Below are 20717 nucleotides of genomic sequence, written 5' to 3'. Positions count from 1 at the left end.
CTCCTCAATTCAAGAAGGACATTGAGACACTTGAACGTGTCCAGAGAAGGACAACAAGGCTGGGGTCCTCTCCTTTCTCTTACTTTCTTCCCCCTGTTCAAAGAAACCACTAGCATCCTCCCAGGCACTCCAAACCACCTTCCCAGGTAATTCTCACTCACCATCCTGGAAGCCTGCCTGGCTATCCTGTAGGCTGTCCATCCATTAGAGGCATTCTCCAGCTGCTGTTTGATCACAGTTTTGATTTCTGCAGATAAGGCTTTCTGGCTGGAAACAAATATCACTGTGGCAAGGGAAACCTAATGCAGAGTGGCAGGGAGAAGGAGGAGATTACAATTCAGGAACTAAATGAAACAAGTGTTAAAAAAAAAAATGGAAGCAGGCAATTGGGTCCTAAAGCAGCAGAAAGAACCTGCTGGATTCTGGCCCCCAACAACTCCACAGCAGATTACATAGATGTATTTTAGAAAGAGAACCTTTAAAGCAGTTACAGCAACTCATGTATTTCTTGGGGATGAAAGTCACCTTCACTTAAAGAACCTTTCCTGTGGCTTTTAACAGACATTGCAGGTGTTCCAAATGGATGAATAGGAAGCACACATTTTGTTCTTAACATTCAAACTCATCACAGTATCACAGTATAACTAAGGCTGGAAGAGACCTCAAAGACCATCAAATCCAACCTGTCACCACAGACCTCATGACTAAACCATGGCACCAAGTGCCACATCCAATCCCTTTTTGAACACCTCCAGGGATGGGGACTCCACCACCTCCCTGGGCAGCACATTACAATGGGCAATGACTCTCTTGCTGAAGAACTTTCTCCTCACCTTGATTCTAAACCTTCCCTGGCACAGCTTGAGACTGTGTCCTCTTGTTCTGGTGCTAGTTGCCTAGGAAAAGAGACCAACCCCCACCTGGCTACAACCACCCCCCAGGTAGTTGCAGAGGGCAATGAGGTCTCCCCTGAGCCTCCTCTTCTCCAGGCTAAACAACCCCAGCTCCCTCAGCCTCTCCTCACAGGGCTGTGCTCAAGGCCTCTCCCCAGCCTTGTTGCCCTTCTCTGGACACCTTCAAGTCTCTCAATGTCCTTCTTAAACTGAGGGGCCCAGAACTAGATGTTCTGAAGGCATTTGTCTCTCTTACAACATAGGCAGGTGCACTGCTCACAAGGCAGGTGCATCAGAGCACCCTACATAAATGGAGCTAACCTCTGTTTTGTTTTTCTACAACCATTATTCTACAGTCACCAGTGGTGCCCCCCAGGGATCAATGCTGGGCCCCAGCCTGTTCAGTATCTTTATGGACAACACGGATGAGGATACTGAGTCCATCAGCAGTAAGTTTGCAGAAGGCACCAAGCTGGTGGCAGGAACTGATCTGTTAGAGGGTAGGAGAGCTCTGCAGAGGGACCTCGACAGGCTGGACAGATGGGCAGAGTCCAAGGGCAGGAGATTGAACACATCCAAGTGCCAGGTGCTGCACATTGGCCACAGCAACCCCAGGCAGTGCTACAGGCTGGGGTCAGAGTGGCTGAGAGCAGCCAGGCAGAGAGGGACCTGGGGGTGCTGGTTGATGGTAGGCTGAACATGAGCCTGCAGTGTGCCCAGGTGGCCAAGAGGGCCAATGGCATCCTGGCCTGCATCAGGAACAGTGTGGCCAGCAGGAGCAGGGAGGTCATTCTGCCCCTGTACTCAGCACTGGTTAGGCCACACCTTGAGTCCTGTGTCCAGTTCTGTGCCCCTCAGTTTAGGAAGGAGGTTGACTTGCTGGAAGGTGTCCAGAGAAGGGGAAAAAAGTTGGGCAGGGGTCTGGAGCACAGCCCTGTGAGGAGAGGCTGAGGGAGCTGGGGTTGCTTAGCCTGGAGAAGAGGAGACTCAGGGGAGACCTTCTTGATGTCTACAACTCTCTGAAGGGAGGCTGTAGCCAGGTGGGGGTTGGTCTCTTCTCCCAGGCAACCAGTACCAGAAGAAGAGGACACAGTCTCAAGCTGTGCCAGGGGAGGTTTAGGCTGGATGCTAGGAAGAAATTCTTCCCAGAAAGAGAGATTGGCCATTGGAATGTGCTGCCTGGGGAGGTGGTGGAGTCACCATCACTGAAGGTGTTTAAGAAGAGCCTGGATGAGGCACTTGGTGCCATGGTTTAGTTGATCAGATGGTGTTGGGTGATAGGTTGGACTTTATGATCTCAAAGGTCTTTTCCAACCTGGTTAATTCTACTCTACTCTACAGACACCCCAATAATTTCAGCAGCAGCTTTGGCTAAGCAGTGCCATCTGCTGGAAAACGCCATGGAATGCACTGGGACACTGCAGCTCCATCTATGAAGTGTTTTGACACTGAATGTGGTTAAAAGCAGGATTGTAAACAGTGGGTACAGCCTGGCACATCAACTTAGACATAACCAAATGGCTTAGCTGCCTTATTCAATGAGATCCATCCACAGCACATCATCCAGACTCCATCCCTCACAGGCTGTGCACCCAGAGCTCTTACCAGCAGCTCCTGTTTCTTGTCTGTAGCAGACCGCCCAATCAGTTTGTACAGGTCCATGAGGTCTTCCAGCATCCCATCTGCCAGCACAGGCAGCTGCATGGCAATGGCTGCTAAGCAGTGGCACATGAGGATCCTAGCAGCATCCTGGGCACTGTGCAGCTGGGTCAGCAGGCATTCAACTACTGACTGGCTGAGGTGAGGACGGCACTTGACCAGCTTCACCATGCAGGTTAAGGTGATCTGCAGTTAGAATAAAGAACAGAATAGGATAAACCAAACCAGGCTGGAAGAGACCCTCAAGATCATCGTGTCCAACCCATCAACCAATCCAACCCACCTGAACAACTAACCCATGGCACCAAGCACCCCATCAAGTCTTCTCCTGAACACCTCCAGTGATGGTGACTCCACCACCTCCCCAGGCAGCCCATTCCAATGGGCAATCACTCTCTCTGTGTAGAACTTCTTCCTAACATCCAACCTGAACCTCCCCTGATGCAGCCTGAGACTGTGTCCTCATAATCTGGTGCTGGGAGAAGAGACCAACATCCACCTGTCTACAACCTCCCTTCAGGAAGCTGTAGACAGCAAGAAGGTCTCCTCTGAGTCTCCTCTTCTCCAACAGGATGGCATTCAACAAGTCCAAGTGCCAGGTGCTGCACTTTGGCCACAACTACCCCATGCAGAGCTACAGACTAGGGTCTCACCAACTTTGTTGCCCTTCTCTGGACACCTTCCAGCAACTCAACCTCCTTCCTAAACTGAGGGGCCCAGAACTGGACACAGGACTCAAGGTGTGGCCTAACCAGTGCAGTGTACAGGGGCAGAATGACCTCCCTGCTCCTGCTGGCCACACTGTTCCTGATGCAGGCCAGGATGTCATTGGCCTTCTTGGCCACCTGGGCACACTGCAGGCTCATATTCAGCCTACCATCAACCAGCACCCCCAGGTCCCTCTCTGCCTGGCTGCTCTCAGCCACTCTGATCCCAGCCTGTAGCACTGCATGGGGTTGTTGTGGCCAATGTGCAGAACCTGGCACTTGGATGTGTTCAATCTCCTGCCCTTGGACTCTGCCCATCTGTCCAGCCTGTCGAGGTCCCTCTGCAGAGCCTCTCTACCCTCCAGCAGATCAACTCCTGCCCCCAGCTTGGTGTCATCTGCAAATTTACTGATGATGGACTCAATGCCCTCATCCAGATCATCAATGAAGATGTTAAAGGGCATGGGCCCAGCACTGATCCCTGGGGCACACCACTAGTGCCTGGCTGCCAGCTGGCTGTGGCACCATTCACCACCACTCTCTGGGCTCAGCCTCCAGCCAGTTCCTAACCCAGCTCAGAGTGCTGCTGTCCAAGCCAGGGGCTGACAGCTTGGCCAGGAGTTTGCTGTGGGGACAGTGTCAAAGGCCTTGCTGATATCCAGGCAGACTACATCCACAGCCTGCCCCACATCCACCAGGCAGTCACCTGTGCATAGAAGGAGATCAGGTTGGTCAGGCAGGACCTGCCCTTCCTACATCCATGCTGCCTAATTCACACAACCCACAGGGCAAAATGAACACAGTGACCAAGGGGCACAACACACACAGTGACCAAGGGGCACAACACACACAGTGACCACTTCAAAATAGCCAGACATGTACCTGAAAGTATGGCTGCAGAACTCTAGACTTGGTATCTTCAGAACCATGTACTCCACAAACTATGCTTTCCTAGGAGTTTCAGCCTCTGTCTGTGAGGTCACAGCACAGAGATGCATCACAGACTCAAGGAGCTGTGTTCTGTCTCATACCACCAGCATTGACAGATCAATGACTCCATAAAATCATTGGCAGCAGCTTAGGAAGGAGGATTGTTAAAACAGTTCATGGAAGTGTTGCAGCCATGAACATTCCCACCTTCACAGATCAGCTCCTCCCCAAGATTCCCTTCATCCTCCAGAGATACAACATGACCATGGTCACAGGATGGAGGTAGTACAGCTGCTCTTCTGAGAGGAGTGCTGTGGGGGTTTTCTCCCCTGTAACAGCCATCTTACTCTAGAGCTGAAAGATGCTGCAAGTTACTACTCTAACATGCAGCTATGCTAGGGGAAGACAACAATCATGTCACCTTTAAGGTTGCCTGAGCTCCTGGGCTGTCATCTTGACTACAAAGTACAAGGAGAGCTTCCAAGCCAAAGACTGCATCTTGCTCCAAAGGCAGAAGATCTAGGACAAAGAGAGTCAGTTAGTTTCCTGTTGTGTTTTCTGCCTGTAATTTGTGTCATGTCTGCACTGGTGTTGGAGTCAGGGTAATTAGAACAGAATAAACCAGGTTGGAAGAGACCTTCAAGATCATCAAGTACAACCTATCATCCAACACCACCTAACCAACCAACCCATGGCACCAAGCACCCTATCAAGTCTCCCCCTGAACACCTCCTCAATGTTTTTGCCTTATCTTATTTTGATGGGAACCAATTTGCCATTCTATGTGGCTGTTCAGCAGTCACACCAACTGAGGCATTGAGAAAGCATGCATAAACCTCTCAACTAAGACTTCTAAATGCCCTGCTGCCCCTGTGCCAACAGACTTTGTGCTAAGAGTTTGCAAAAGGCTGACAAGCAACTCATTAGTTTTACAGCACAGACAATGCAAGCATCCCATGAATGCCACTGTGGCCAGGAACCTCATCTCAGTTGAACACAGATGGAATCTGCCACAGCTATTCACAAACTCAGACAGAAAACTGTCCTACTAGGTTGTAGCCCCTATTCTCCCTAAAAAGCCTGACAGGTAAGGCAGATTTAGAGCAGAGTAGACCAGGTTGGAAGAGACCTCAAAGACCATCAAGTCCAACCTATCACCCAACACCATCTGATCAACTAAACCATGGCACCAAGCACCCCATCCAGGCTCTTCCTAAACACCTCCAGCAATGGTGACTCCACCACCTCCCTGGGCAGCACATTCCAATGGGCAATCTCTCTCTCTGTGTAGAACTTCCTCCTAACCTCCAGCCTAAACCTCCCCTGGCACAGCTTGAGACTGTGTCCTCTTGTTCTGCTGCTGGTTGCCTGGGAGAAGAGACCAACCCCCTCCTGGCTACAACCTCCCTTAGCAAGGTCTCCCCTGAGCCTCCTCTTCTCCAGGCTAAGCAACCCCAGCTCCCTCAGCCTCTCCTCACAGGGCTGTGCTCCAGACCCCTCCCCAGCTTTGTTGCCCTTCTCTGGACACCTTCCAGCAACTAAACATCTTTCCTAAACTGAGGGGCCCAGAACTGGACACAGCACTCAAGGTGTGGCCTAACCAGTGCTGAGCACAGGGCAGAATGACCTCCCTGCTCCTGCTGGCCACACTGTTCCTGATGCAGGCCAGGATGCCATTGGCCCTCTTGGCCACCTGGGCACACTGCAGGCTCATGTTCAGCCTACCATCGACCAGCACCCCCAGGTCCCTCTCTGCCTGGCTGCTCTCAGCCACTCTGACCCCAGCCTGTAGCACGGCCTGGGGTTGTTGTGGCCAAAGTGTTCATAGACAAGACCAGCTAGCATGTGTTAAGTACACAAACTTAACTTCAAACAGCACATTCCATTGTCCTTGCTTTCACTTACCTTTGTCCTGACAAGAGGAGGATATGTTAGTCAGAATTCTCACACCATGAGCTGCAATGCCTCTGTTATTATGGTAACAGCACTCCTGGGCTAGCTTTACCAAATCAAATGACTTTGCAGTTGTAGCTGCTGCTCCTAAACAAAGACAAAGCAAACAGGGCACAAACCAGCACAGTCCACAGTTCCATCAGGGAGCTTTTTAATTAAAAGAATTCATAATAATAATAAAACCACAAACCTATACCGATCTTGTATGTTTAAAAGGGTAAGATGAAAACATCTTTCTTTTCTCCACACACAGTGCCACATGATTTAGACAAACATGATTTGGGTCTGAGGACTGATGTGCCAGGGACTTGAAGCAATATTCATAGTATCATAGTATCAGTCAGGGTTGGAAGGAACCACAAGGATCATCCAGTTCCAACCCCCCTGCCATGGGCAGGGACACCCCACACTACATCAGCCTGGCCAGAGCCTCAGCCAGCCTGGGCTTAAACACCTCCAGGGACAGGGCCTCAACCACCTCCCTGGACAACCCATTCCAGGCCTTCACCACTCTCAGGGGGAAGAACTTCCTCCTCACCTCCAGCCTGAATCTCCCCACCTCCAGCTTCATTCCATTCCCCCTAGTCCTATCACTCCCTGAGATCCTGAGCAGTCCCTCCCCAGCCTTCCTGTAGCCCCCTTCAGATACTGGAAGGCCACAATTAGGTCACCTCAGAGCCTTCTCTTCTGCAGACTGAACAGCCCCAACTCCTTCAGTCTGTCCTCACAGGAGAGGTGCTCCAGCCCTCTGCTCATCCTCGTGGCTCTTCTCTGGACACCTTCCAGCACCTCCAGATCCCTCTTGCAATAGGGGCTCCAGAACTGGAGGCAGTACTCCAGATGGGGTCTCACCAGAGCTGAGCAGAGGGGGAGAATCACCTCCCTTGCCCTGCTGGCCACACTTCTCCTGATGCAGCCCAGGATCTGATTGGCTTTCTGGGCTGCAAGTGCACACTGAGAGCTCCTGGTGAGCTTCTCCTCCACCAGCACCCCCAAGTCTCTCTCCTCAGGGCTGCTTTCCAGCCAGTCCCTGCCCAGCCTGGATTTCTGCCTGGGATTGCCTCCACCCAGCTGCAGGACCCTGCCCTTGCTCTTGTTGAACCTCCTGAGGTTGGCTTGTGCCCACCTCTCCAGCCTGTCCAGGTCCCTCTGGATGGCCTCCCTTCCCTCCAGCTGTCTGCTGCACCACACAGCTTGGTGTCATCAGCAAACTTGCTGAGGGTGCACTCAATGCCACTGTCCATGGCACCCACAAAGATGTTGAACAAGCCTGGTCCCAGGACTGATCCCTGAGGGACTCTGCTTGTCCCTGGCCTCCACTGGGACATGGAGCCATTGATATTACACTAAGAAACATTCTACCTTCTTTAAAAAGCTAGCAGCCATATCAATTGTTAGGACATGCCAGCATGACTGAAGAGGATACATTATTTTCCCCCATTTCTGCAGCCCCTGTAGGTGGGTTTGTAACATTCATTAGAGCTGTCTGGACTACAAGAAGGAAAACAAAAGGAACAGAGTAAGATCACCCTCTGAAGAAGAAAATACTTGGAGTCACTTCAAAACATCTGCTCAGTCAGAAGGCAGAGAAGTTCAGGTGGCACTGAAGCAGGCCTTTCCCACAAGAGTGGCAGAGTGCCAGAGTAACACACCAGCCCTCCCTCACATCAGTCAGTCTCTGTGCTACTCAAAACACTAAGCAAATCCATGGCTTCCAAGCACCTTCAGCAGGTCAGCCATGTGAGAGGCATTCCATACTCTCATTTTGTGAAGAAAATCTTAAGATCCAAAGGTCAAAAAACCTCTTTCATAGAGCTGTTAGCCACAAAACCCAGACCAAAATCCTAGACATAGGAACAGTGATGCCAACTGTCTCTCAGCCAGTGTTCTACAGTTCAAATGTAGTCTAAACACTTTGAGGCATGCTTTTAAACTATCAGTAGATCACCAGCCCAGTAGAAATGCCAGAGATAATTGCCTCATCTACTTGCCTTACCTGGAGCACTGCTGAAGTACTGTTTGATGGCAATGGTCCCTGATAATGTGGAGAGCACAGAGAGCATGCCCAGTTTCAAGCTGTCATAAGGAGTGTGAAGAGCAGATTCACAGAGTGCCTACAGAGGAGCAGAAGAAGAGAGACAGGGGAAGAGAAGTCTGATGAGCTAGCTGTGTTAAACATTTAACTCCACTTGTCTATGGAAAGTTTTCAGTCAGGATTTTTCCACAGAAGATGCTGAAAGCAAGAGGTAGAAGTCATGTACCAAAGTACCTGTTTTAGTACACTGAGGATGTGGCTTGCAGGAAAGTGACAGCAGGTCTCACATGCCAGGCAACACTAAGTACAAGCCAGTTATCAACTGAAAACCAGCAGCAAATGCTGCAAACATTGCAACAGATTTTCATAGAATCAATAAGGTTGGAAAAGATCTCAAAGATAATCAAGTCCAACCTGTCACCCAACACCCCAGGACTAACTAAACCATGGCACCAAGTGCCACATCCAATCCCCTCTTGAACACCTCCAGGGATGGGGACTCCACCACCTCCCTGGCCAGCACATTCCAATGGCTACCAACTCTCTCTGGGAAGAACTTTTTCCTCACCTCCAGCATAAAGACAGTTTTAAGACAGTTCTCCAGTGTTAGAGGTATATTGATTATTTTGCCTTGTGACAAAGGGCAGGGGTTATTGAAGTAGACATCTCTGAAGAGGACTTTCGAGTACCATTTCCTTCAACAGCCCTGGCATCCAACAGAGGACAACTGAAGTTTCTTGATAGATCTCTTCAAGCATATTTTATTCTTTAACTCATTTGTAGTAGAGCTCCTATCACAATATCACCAAGGTTGGAAGAGACGTCAAAGATCATCGAGTCCAACCTGTCACCACAGACCTCATGACTAGACCATGGCACCAAGTGCCACATCCAATCCCCTCTTGAACACCTCCAGGGACAGTGACTCCACCACCTCCCTGGGCAGCACATTCCAATGGCCAACAACTCTCTCAGTGAAGAACTTCCTCCTCACCTCCAGCCTAAACCTCCACTGGCACAGCTTGAGACTGTGTCCTCTTGTTCTGGTTGCCTGGGAGAAGAGACCAACCCCCTCCCGGCCACAACCTCCCTTCAAGTAGCTGTAGAGAGCAATGAGGTCTCCCCTGAGCCTCCTCTTCTCCAGGCTAAGCAACCCCAGCTTCCTCAGCCTCTCCTCACAGGGCTGTGCTCAAGGCCTCTCCCCAGCCTTGTTGCCCCTCTCTGGACACCTTCAAGTGTCTCAATGTCCTTCTTAAACTGAGGGGCCCAGAACTGGACACAGGACTCAAGGTGTGGCCTAACCAATGCAGAGTACAGGGGCACAATGACTTCCCTGCTCCTGCTGGCCACACTGTTCCTGATGCAGGCCAGGATGCCATTGGCCTTCTTGGCCACCTGGGCACACTGCTGGCTCCTGTTTAGGCAGCTGTCAATCAGCAAATCACACTATCATACTTCTGTGCCTTTACCCAGATCTCATCAGGCCTTAGTTAACAGCTAGATTGGAGTAACTCTTAAAACACAGGCTGTTCTCACATTCACCATGCCAACACTATCCACAATTTAGTCATAGTATCACAGAATCAGTCAGGGTTGGAAGGGACCACAAGGATCATCTAGTTCCAACCCCCCTGCCATGGGCAGGGACACCCCACACTACATCAGCCTGGCCACAGCCTCAGCCAGCCTGGCCTTAAACACCTCCAGGGACAGGGCCTCAACCACCTCCTTGGACAACCCATTCCAGGGCTTCACCACTCTCATGGGGAAGATCTTCCTCCTCCCCTCCAGCCTGAATCTCCCCACCTCCAGCTTCATTCCATTCCCCCTAGTCCTATCACTACCTGAGATCCTGAGAAGTCCTTCCCCAGCCTTCCTTTCGGCCCCCTTCAGATGCTGGAAGGCCACAATGAGGTCACCTGGGAGCCTTCTCTTCTGCAGACTGAACAGCCCCAGCTCCTTCTGACTGTCCTCATAGGACCACCCTCATAATCCTTCATTGCTTTCAGAGGCTTTGTTTAGTCAACAGGAGAGAAAGCATGAGACAAATGGAAAATGTAACTCAGCTTTGACACTCTCTAAATGATAACATCCAGGAACTGAATAGAGACAACACAGAACTAGGTCAACAGGATGAATAAAAGCCTCAACTGGTGTTCTTATCAGGCATGTGTATGTTCTTGTATGGTTCAAAGTAAATCTGTCACTTATAGCCAAGGAGTATTTTTCTAATCCATTGATGAGTATGGCACAAAAAGAAGACACAATGATCAGGGTTGATAAAGGGTATTGATGCCTCCCAATAGTGCTGTTAGAGCACCATCCAGAGCATATTTCAAACAGCAGCTTCTCCATTCATCTAATCTGAAGTTATTTTCTTTAGTCATTTATGCCAGAAAACAGCAAAGACAAGGAGGGAAAAAAAGGCAAGTGAGCAGTAATACTATCTACAGTAGAACAATTGTTAGGCCACACCATGAGTCCTGTGTCCAGTTCTGACCTCAATTTCAGAAGGACATTGAGGCACTTGAAGGTGTCCAGAGGAGGGCAACAAGGCTGTGGAGAGGCCTTGAGCACAGCCCTGTGAGGAGAGGCTGAGGGAGCTGGGGTTGCTTAGCCTGAAGAAGAGGAGGCTCAGGGGAGACCTTCTTGCTGTCTATAACTACCTGAAGGGAGGATGTAGCCAGGTGGGGGTTGGTCTCTTCTCCCAGGCAGCCAGCAGCAGAACAAGAGGACACAGTCTCAAGCTGCGCCAGGGGAGGTTTAGGTTGGAGGTGAGGAGAAAGTTCTTCACAGAGGGAGTTGTTGGCCATTGTAATGTGCTGCCCAGGGAGGTGGTGGAGTCACCATCACTGGAGGTGTTCAAGAGGGGACTGGACATGGCACTTGGTGCCATGGTGTAGTAGTCACAGGTGGCAAGTTGGACTTGATGATCTTTGAGGTCTTTTCCAACCTTATTCATTCTGTGATTCTATGAATAAGAATAGAATTAACCAGGTTGGAAGAGACCTCAAGATCATGAAGTCCAACCTATCACCCAACACCATCTAACATCTAATTGCTTCCCTAAATAACACAGATACATTATAAACACCTTCTAGGGGCTCATCAATACAACAGGAGTCACAAGGTTATTATTACTATTGAAAAGTAGCAGTTAACCCCTAGAAAGGGGAGAGGAACCTAAGGATATGGAGATCTATGTCCTTCCTTTCTTTCCTTTCCAAACTCTTCTTCTGGAACTAATTCTACAACCAGATGCAAAGTTCAAAAATGCACACACCTGAATGTTTTCTCTGCTCCATGTATGTGGTGTCTTATTGGCCAGCAACTTCAGATCTTGGATTGCAAGCCTCTTCACAGCCTTCCTCGGATCGTTCTTCAAGTACTGCAACAACAGCTGGATCTGCAACAGAGAGAATTCCCTGTTTAGAAAAGAGATGACACTAGAAGAAGTCTTTTCAAAAGTTTTACACAGAGAGAGTGATTGCCCATTGGAATGTGCTGCCTGGGGAGGTGGTGGGGTCACCATCCCTGGAAGTGTTCAGGAGGAGACTTGATGGGGTGCTTGGTGCCATGGGTTAGTTGATTAGGTGGTGTTGGATGATACGTTGGACGTGATGATCTTGAAGGTCTCTTCCAACCTGGTTTATTCTATTCTATTCTATACTTTGTGGCCAGCAGGAGCAGGTAAGTCATTCTGCCCCTGTAATCAGCACTGCTTAGGCCACACCTTGAGTCCTGTGTCCAGTTCTGGGCCCCTCAGTTTAAGAAGGACATTGAGACTCTTGAAAGCGTCTAGAGAAGGGCAACAAAGCTGGGGAGAGGCCTTGAGCACAGCCCTGTGAGGAGCGGCTGAGGGAGCTGGGGTTGCTTAGCCTGGAGAAGAGGAGGCTCAGGGGAGACCTTCTTGCTGTCTCCAATGCCCTGAATGGAGGTTGTAGCCAGGAAGGGGTTGGTCTCTTGTCCCAGGCAGCCAGCACCAGAACAAGAGGACACATTCTCAAGCTGTGCCAGGGGAAGCTGAGGCTGGAGGTGAGTAAGAGTACTCCTCCCAGAAAGACTAATTGACCACTGGAATGTGCTGCCCGGGGAGGTGGTGGAGGCACAACCCCTGGAGGTGTTCAAAAAGGGACTGGATGTAGCACTTGAAGCCATGTTAGTCATGAGGTCTTGAGTGACAGGTTGGACTTGATGATCTTTGAGGTCTTTTCTAACCTTGTTGATTCTGCTTCTATGATTCTACTTGTGCAGAAAGAAAGCATACTGGCTCAAAACTAAATTGCCTTATGTGCTTGCTACATGCAAAAGAAAAGCCCCTGGCTAGGCTGTGATGCCATGGCAAGCTAGAACAATAGAACAGAATAGACCAGACCAGGTTGGAAGAGACCTTCAAGATGATCCAGTCCAATCTCTCATCCAACACCACCTAATCAACTAACCCATGGCACCAAGCGCCCCGTCAACTCTCCTCCTGAACACCTCCAGTGATGGTGACTCCACCACCTCCCTGGGCAGCACATTCCAATGGGCAATCACTCTCTCTGTGTAAAACTTCCTCCTCACCTCCAGCCTAAACCTCCCCTGGCACAGCTTGAGACTGTGTCCTCTTGTTCTGGTGCTGGTTGCCTGGGAGAAGAGACCAACATCCACCTGGTTACAACCTCCCTTCAGGGAGTTGTAGAGGGCAATGAGGTCTCCCCTGAGCCTCCTCTTCTCCAGGCTAAGCAACCCCAGCTCCCTCAGCCTCTCCTCACAGGGCTGTGTTCCAAGCCCCTCACCAACTTTGTTGCCCTTCTCTGGACATGCTCCAGCAAGTCAACCTCCTTCCTAAACTGAGGGGCCCAGAACTGGGCACAGTACTCAAGGTGTGGCCTAACCAGTGCAGTGTACAGGGGCAGAATGACCTCCCCGCTCCTGCTGGCCACACTGTTCCTGATGCAGGCCTGATGATGTTGTTTCTGCAACACAAGAATCAGTGCTGCTTCTAAGTGATGTGGACAGGGTAGGGATGGAGAGCCAGACCTGGCTGTCATGGCCTTGCTTTTCCATGTGGTAGTTATTCCAGCTCTGTATATTTGCAGGAAATGAATACAAAAAGGATGTGTGATTAAGTGTCAACTAATTTGAGATAAATGCTTCAAAGTGAGGGATGGGAGGGAGAGGTAAGGCTTGGTTTTGTTCATTTGGGTTTTGGCAAGTGCCTTCTTGCTGTCTACAACTACCTCAAGGGAGGTTGTAGACAGGCAGGGGGTGGTCTCTTCTCCCAGGCACCCAGCACCAGAACAAGAGGACACAGTCTCAAGCTGTGCCAGGGGAGGTTTAGGCTGGATGTTAGGAGGAAGTTTTACACAGAGAGAGTGATTGCCCTTTGGAATGTGCTGCCTGGGGAGGTGGTGGAGTCACCATTACTGGAGGAGACTTGACAGGGTGCTTGGTGCCATGCTTTAGTTGGTTGGGTGGTGTTGGATGATGGGTTGGACGCGATGATCTTGAAGGTCTCTTCCAACCTGGTTTATTCTATTCTATTCTAACACAGCCTAAATCACAGCGCTTACCAGCATTAAAAAACAACCAACCAAACTCCCAAACCAACCCACCACAAAACACAGAGCCAAATAACAAACCCCCCCATGCCAAACCCCACATCAAGTGTGGTAATGTTGTTTTGGTTGGCTTAGATTCAGTCCTATCAAGCAGCATCCTCTCAAATAAAGCGATCAGCCACACCAAAACAGGAGTTTCAGACAGATCAATGCTATTAGTCTAACAGGAACAGACACCAGCCTTTCAGGACTGAAAGAAAGCAAAGATTTTCCTGACTGCCTGAGGAGGGTTAGGTAGATGAATCTCAAATGTCAGGAGATTCACATCTGCTATAGAAACCAAATTCACAAAGCACATTTCCAGACCATAAAAGCATGGGGTTTTTCTGTCTCTGCTTGCACACAACTTGGCTTAGAGCCCAGGACAGGGACAGGACTAGACCAGACCAGGTTGGAAGAGACCTTCAAGATCAGGGCATCCAATCTATCATCCAACACCACCTAATCAACTAAACCATGGCACCAAGCACCCCAGCAAGTCTCCTCCTGAACACCTCGAGGAATGGTGACTCCACCACCTCCCTGGGCAGCACATTCCAATGGGCAATCACTCTCTCTGTGTAGAACTTCTTCCTCACCTCCAGCCTAAACCTCCCCTGGCACAGCTTGAGACTGTGTCCTCTTGTTCTGGTGCTGGTAGACTGGGAGAAGAGACCAAGCCCCTCCTGGCTACAACCTCCCTTCAGGTAGTTGTAGAGAGCAATAAGGTCTCCCTTGAACCTCCTCTTCTCCAGGCTAAGCAACCCCAGCTCCCTCAGCCTCTCCAGAGGGCAAAGAGTATGAAAGCAGCAGCTGCTTTCAGGTATTCTACAGCATGTAAGAGCACCTATCCCAGCACATCCATCTGCTAGAATCTGATGGCTTCTAAACATCCTTTGTACTCTCTGTGTTGCAGGAATGAATTAGGAAGAATCACCTGTTTAGGAATGTCAACCAAAGAAGAAGCAGCAAGCAGAGTAAAGGTGTGCAGAGTAACAATGACCATCTTGGTGGAAGGATAAGATGTTACCAGCTGCTGCAGCAGCTGCCTGGAGCTGGAGGCCAGGCTAGCATCATGATGCATGTGCTGCAGAATAGGGATCAACTTCAGCTTCAAGTCCACAGGGGTGGCCAGACCTGCAACAAGAGAAACACAGGCAGACTGTTAGTCCCCTTGCACTGGCTTTTGGCACACAGTATGTTACTGTGACTGCTGAACAGAGATGGTGCAGGCATCTGCATTAGCATCAAATAATTCATCTACAAGTTAGCAGCATAGTGAGAGCAGTGTCAAGCACCTGCATGGATCTTAGAGAGGGTTGCTCCTTGCTTCATTGCAGGTAACACACATTGACTCATCTGAAGCAAGCTGTGATGTGCTGTGTAAGTTTACTCAGTCTCTACACAAGAGACTGGTTAGCCAATGGGAATCATTTGAGGGGAAGGGCAACAGTGCTCTGATTTCTGGTATTGACCTATGGACAATCAAAATGGATTGTAAGAGATTCTCAGATGAATTAGAGCTTTTCCTTTCCTCATTCAATACACAGAAGTACCTTGAATCATCTCACTGATTTTATTACATATTCCAGCAGCAAAATCCCTGTAGGAAAGAAAAAACAGAAAGTACTCAGTGAAGTGGGAAATCAAGGACTTTTTATAAAGGCAGCTGAACTATCAAACACACTGTGCACAGCAGGGCTTGCCAGGACCCAAGTCATTTTGGAACCTCTGCACAACTGTGTCAAAGTGACAACAGCACCACCTTTTCTTCCCTAGTATAAGGCTCCAGGGTAACCTAACTGTGGCCTTCCAGTATCTGAAGGGGGCCTACAGCAAGGCTGGGGAGGGACTGCTCAGGATCTCAGGTAGTGATAGGACTAGGGGGAATGGAATGAAGCTGGAGGTGGGGAGATTCAGGCTGGAGGGGAGGAGAAAGTTCTTCCCCGTGAGAGTGGTGAAGCCCTGGAATGGGTTGTCCAGGGAGATGGTTGAGGCCCTGTCCCTGGAGGTGTTTAAGCCCAGGCTGGCTGAGGCTCTGGCCAGGCTGATGTAGTGTGGGGTGTCCCTGCCCATGGCAGGGGGGTTGGAACTAGATGATCCTTGTGGTCCCTTCCAACCCTGCCTGATACTATGATTTGTGTATAACACTTCTCAATTACAGCTTCTATTCAACTTTGTATTCCCATATTATTGATCTTTCCATTCAAACAAAAAATCCTCTGTTAAACTTGCATCCAGGATTTCTCTACAACACTGTTATTGCAAATAATCAAAAGTTCTACTATAACTGACAACACCAAAGAAGGAAATGGAATAGAAGAAACCAGGTTGGAAGAGGCCTTCAAGATCATGGAGTTGGACCTATCATCCAACACCACCTAAACAACTAACCCATGGCACCAAGCACCTTATTAAGTCTCCTCCTGAACACCTCCAGTGATGGCGACTCCACCACCTCCCCAGGCAGCACATTCCAATGGGCAATCACTCTCTCTGTATAGAACTTCTTCCTAATCTCCAGCCTAAACCTTCCCTGGCACAGCTTGAGACTGTGTTCTCTTGTTCTGGTGCTGGTTGCCTGGGAGAAGAGACCAACCTCTGCCTGTCTACAACCCCCACCTGTCTACAACCTCCCTTCAGGTAGTTGTAGACAGCAAGAAGGTCTCCCCTGAGCCTCCTCTCCTCCAGGCTAAGCAACCCCAGCTCCCTCAGCTTCTCCTCACAGGGCTCTGCTCCAAACCCCTCCCCAGCTTTGTTGCCCTTCTCTGGACACCTTCCAGCAAGTCAACCTCCTTCCTAAACTGAGGGGCCCAGAACTGGACACAGGACTCAAGGTGTGGCCTAACCAGTGCAGTGTACAGGGGCAGAATCACCTCCCTGCTCCTGCTGGCCACACTGTTCCTGATGCAGGCCAGGATGCCATTGGTCCCCTGGGCACCAGTGTCAATACAGTTCCCACATTCTGTAATATGAAAAACTGACCAAAAAAAACCAAATCCATACAACTACACCTCACTTTGATTGTGCAGAAAAATTGGCAGCAGCAAATATAGCAGCTTCAACTTCCACGTTGTCATGGGAGTCCAGGCTCTGCCGAATGCTGTGATGTGCATTCTTCCTTTCTGGAATAATAGATGCCATGCTGCCCAGCATCCTACAGAAACAAAGCACAGCAGAATCAGGAACAACAATGATCATGAGGAAACCAAATGGAAATGGAAAAGGTCCAGTTAAAAGATTACTTTCACATAAATGTGTGCTCTTTCACATCCACCACAGAACAACTCACACAGAAGGAGATACATAATTACAGTGTCACAGTATCACTAAGGTTGGAAGAGACCTCGAGGATCATCGAGTCCAACCTGTCATCACAGACCTCATGACTAGACCATGGCACCAAGTGCCACATCCAATCCCCTCTTGAACACCTCCAGGGATGGGGACTCCACCACCTCCCTGGGCAGCACATTCCAATGGCGAATGACTCTCTCAGTGAAGAACTTTCTCCTCACCTCGAGTCTAAACCTCCACTGGCACAGCTTGAGACTGTGTCCTCTTGTTCTGGTGCTGCTTGCCTGGGAGAAGAGACCAACCCCTTCCTGGCTACAACCTCCCTTCAGTTAGTTGTAGAGAGCAATGAGGTCTCCCCTGAGCCTCCTCTTCTCCAGGCTAAGCAACCCCAGCTCCCTCAGCCTCTCCTCACAGGGCTGTGCTCAAGGCCTCTCCCCAGCCTTGTTGCCCTTCTCTGGACACCTTCAAGTGTCTCAATGTCCTTCTTAAACTGAAGGGCCCAGAACTGGACAGAGGACTCAAGGTGTGGCCTAACCAATGCAGAGTACAGAGGCAAAATGACTGCCCTGCTCCTGCTGGCCACACTGATCCTGATGCAGGCCAGGATGCCTTTTTGGCCACCTGGGCACACTGCTGGCTCATGTTCAGGCAGCTGTCAATCAGCACCCCCAGGTCCCTCTCTGTTTGGCAGCTCTCAGCCGTTCTGACCCCAGCCTGTAGCTCTGCATGGGGTAGTTGTGGCCAAAGTGCAGCACCTGGCACTTGGACTTGTTGAATGCCATCCTGTTGGAGAAGAGGAGACTCAGAGGAGACCTTCTTGCTGTCTACAACTCCCTGAAGGGAGGTCGTAGCCAGGTGGGAGTTGGTCTCTTCTCCCAGGCAAGCAGCACCAGAACAAGAGGACACAGTCTCAAGCTGTGCCAGGGGAGGTTTAGGCTGGATGTTAGGAAGAAATTCTTCATAGAGATTTGCCATTGGAATGTGCTGCCCAGGGAGGTGGTGGAGTCACCATCACTGGAGGTGTTTAGGAAGAGACTGGATGAGGCACTTGGTGCCATGGTTTAGTTGATTAGGTGGTGCTGGGTGATAGGCTGGACTTGATCTTGAAGGTCTTTTCCAAGCTGGTTAAATCCATTCTATGCCATTCCAGAGTAGCAGACTGACAGTCAGGCAGAGGGCTGCAGTCAGTGAGGTTTGCTCACGCCGTACCTACCGCAGGGTGATAGCCCGAGCCACCGGGTCATTGCTGTGGATGACTGAGAAAACTCTTTTGACAAACTCATCCACATTGAGGATCTTCTCCAAGTGCTTTTCACTCTGCTGGGTAACTTTCAGCACACACAGCCTCAGGAAGTTGTTTCTGGTGGAAGACACATTTCTTAATCAGGCTATGCTATGATGAAAATTCAAGCACTTTAAACACAAAGTTACTTTAAGAAAGCTTCCAGGAGCAGATTACAAGTAGGGAAGGCCCAGGCATTTTATTTAAGGAGACTAGGGGAGGTTAAAAAAACCCCAAAAATACAAACCCCCAACAAAATACTATTGGGTTTTAATTACTATCATTACAGGTAGTGTCAAATTCAGGCCTATGTCCAACAGAATGAACCTGCTGGCACCAGTGAGGAATGTAAGCCAATGCCTGCTAGACAAGCATGCCCAGGACTAAGACAGAGAAGTCTAATTGCCACTGCCAGGTGAGTGAATTGTCTTTCCTGGAGTGAACAGTGAAGATTCCACAACAGCCACAGATAACTTCATAAGCTATTCCAAAGTAGCTCCACTTCCATCAAATAAACCATTTGGGCATCAGACACTTGGAAAAGCTTTTTGTATGTGGATCCTCCAGGGGTGGAATTTGCAGACATGACCATTCACCTGCACATGATTCATCTGGACATGCCTATGGAGCAGCATTGGCTCCAGGAGGTGAGTACTCAGAACAGATGGAAAGGAGCTGTGTCGTTGAACACCTATAGCCCCCTAAGCCCACTGAAGATCATAGTGTCATGGAATTAGTCAGGGTTGGAAGGGACCACAGGGATCATCTAGTTCCAAGCCCCCTGCCATGGGCAGGGACACCCCACACTACATCAGCCTGGCCACAGCCTCATCCAGCCTGGGCTTAAACACCTCCAGGGACAGGGCCTCAACCACCTCCCTGGACAACCCATTCCAGGGCTTCACCACTCTCATGGGGAAGAACTTCCTCCTCCCCTCCAGCCTGAATCTCCCCACCTCCAGCTTCATTCCATTCCCCCTAGTCCTATCACTACCTGGATGGGGATGGGGAAAGCAGCCTCCAATAAAGCAGAGCTTGTCCTCCACGGGCTCAGGACCACAGCAGAAAAACCCCCATGAGTGCCCAGGTTGCCATGCAGCAGCACACCACTCCGGATCTGGGACGCTGCCCGACAGAAATGAACCGATGCTGCTACTTACCCTACCCTGAATACGTCGGCCAGCTTGAGGAAGGCTGAATTGATGAGAATAGGGAAAGGATACTTCTGGAAGAGCCTGGGAAAACGGACGACAGCTTCGCACTGCTCCCCGAGCTTGCCAGACCTGAGGCCTAAACGAGACACCAGGAATCGCTGCGGATGGGTTGCTCCTTCACAATCGGGTCCTTCCTGCGCTCCCCGCCCTCGGTGAAGCTCCCAGCCGCCAAGAACCGAGGGACGGCACCGCGCCCCACAGCGCGGCGGCGGGCGGAGAGCCGGCCCCAGCGCCAGCCTCGCTCCCCCGGCCAGCCGCCACCCCCAACCCGCCTAGCCTCACCTTTGTCCAGCTCCATCAGGGCGGAGTTGGCATCCAACTCCTGCTCGCCGTAGCCCGCATCGGCCAGGAAAGACTTGGCGCTGCCGGCCATACCTAGCCCCTCACGGCCGCCTCAGCCCCTACAGCCGCTCCGCACGGGGACACCGCGCATGCGCAGTCACGCCACCGCCTCAGCCCGGGGAGCGGCTGCGGCCTCCCCGCGCGACTTCTGCGCAGGCGCCAAGCCGAGGCGCGTGCGCGCGCCGGCCACTCCACCCGACACGCCCCCCTCGCAACGGCAGCCGTGCGGTGAGTTGCCGGCGGGCGGGTGTGGCCTGGAGGCCCTGCCCCTCTCTGTCACCCAATCAGAGGGAGAGGCTCGGCGTGGCTCTCGCCTGCTGCCCAATGAGGAGCCGAGGCGCCTTTGGCGGGTTCGTCGGTGGCAGGAGTTGGCGCCACGAGCCGGGTTCGCGCGCTCCGGTTGTTCTCAGCCATGCTGTGCCGTGCGCTGCTCCACCGCGCTTCGGGCTCGCCGATCGGTGAGTACCGCCGCCGTATTGCTCGCCCCTTCCATGGGAAGGGGGACCGCAGCAGCGTAAGCCCAGCCTATCAGTGGTCTCGGAGCCCCCGGGTTTAGACCCCGTCCAACGGCGGGAGTGGGGGGCTCGGGTTACCTCTAAAGCCGCTGAGGGAGCCTCGGCGCTCCTCGCGTTGTGTCTGGTGCGGTTACGGTTTGCTCATCTCTTTGTAGGTAAGTCCTCACCGCTTGCCCTGCAGTATCTGTTAGACAGCTACCAGTGCAGCCAGGAAGATGATCACCTGTCTTACGGGGAAACGGGAACTCCAGTCCCTCCTTTCGGCTGCACCTTCTCTTCAGGTAAAGTCACCTTCTGAAAGGGCC

At 50.9% G+C, this 20717-nt stretch overlaps 1 protein-coding gene across 2 annotated transcripts in view; it reads right to left on the bottom strand.

Moving 5' to 3' along the window:
- Nucleotides 1–19967, bottom strand: part of INTS7 (integrator complex subunit 7) — a 41079-nt gene extending 21112 nt beyond the window's left edge. Inside the window, exons 1-12 of one of the 2 annotated variants that reach the window (XM_068168742.1) lie at nt 19838–19967; nt 19502–19631; nt 18273–18419; nt 16782–16919; nt 15319–15365; nt 14700–14899; nt 11461–11583; nt 8139–8256; nt 6095–6229; nt 4611–4708; nt 2499–2738; nt 162–299 (exon numbers count right to left, since the gene is read on the bottom strand). In XM_068168742.1, coding sequence (XP_068024843.1) covers nt 162–299; nt 2499–2738; nt 4611–4708; nt 6095–6229; nt 8139–8256; nt 11461–11583; nt 14700–14899; nt 15319–15365; nt 16782–16919; nt 18273–18419; nt 19502–19631; nt 19838–19928 — 1605 coding nt within the window. In that variant the 5' untranslated portion in view covers nt 19929–19967. Of the gene's footprint in view, nt 1–161; nt 300–2498; nt 2739–4610; nt 4709–6094; nt 6230–8138; nt 8257–11460; nt 11584–14699; nt 14900–15060; nt 15250–15318; nt 15366–16781; nt 16920–18272; nt 18420–19501; nt 19632–19837 lie in introns of those variants that run through there. The other variant, XM_068168743.1, reaches the window with a different exon arrangement.
- Between the last annotated feature and the right edge of the window lie 750 nt (nt 19968–20717).

The sequence above is a fragment of the Melanerpes formicivorus genome, unplaced genomic scaffold (genome assembly GCF_026170545.1).
Source record: "Melanerpes formicivorus ecotype bairdi unplaced genomic scaffold, bMelFor1.0.p_v2 SCAF_157, whole genome shotgun sequence".
NCBI lineage: Eukaryota > Metazoa > Chordata > Aves > Piciformes > Picidae > Melanerpes > Melanerpes formicivorus.
Note: the sequence above shows the minus strand (reverse complement) of the source record. Positions and strands in the feature narration are given on the sequence as shown.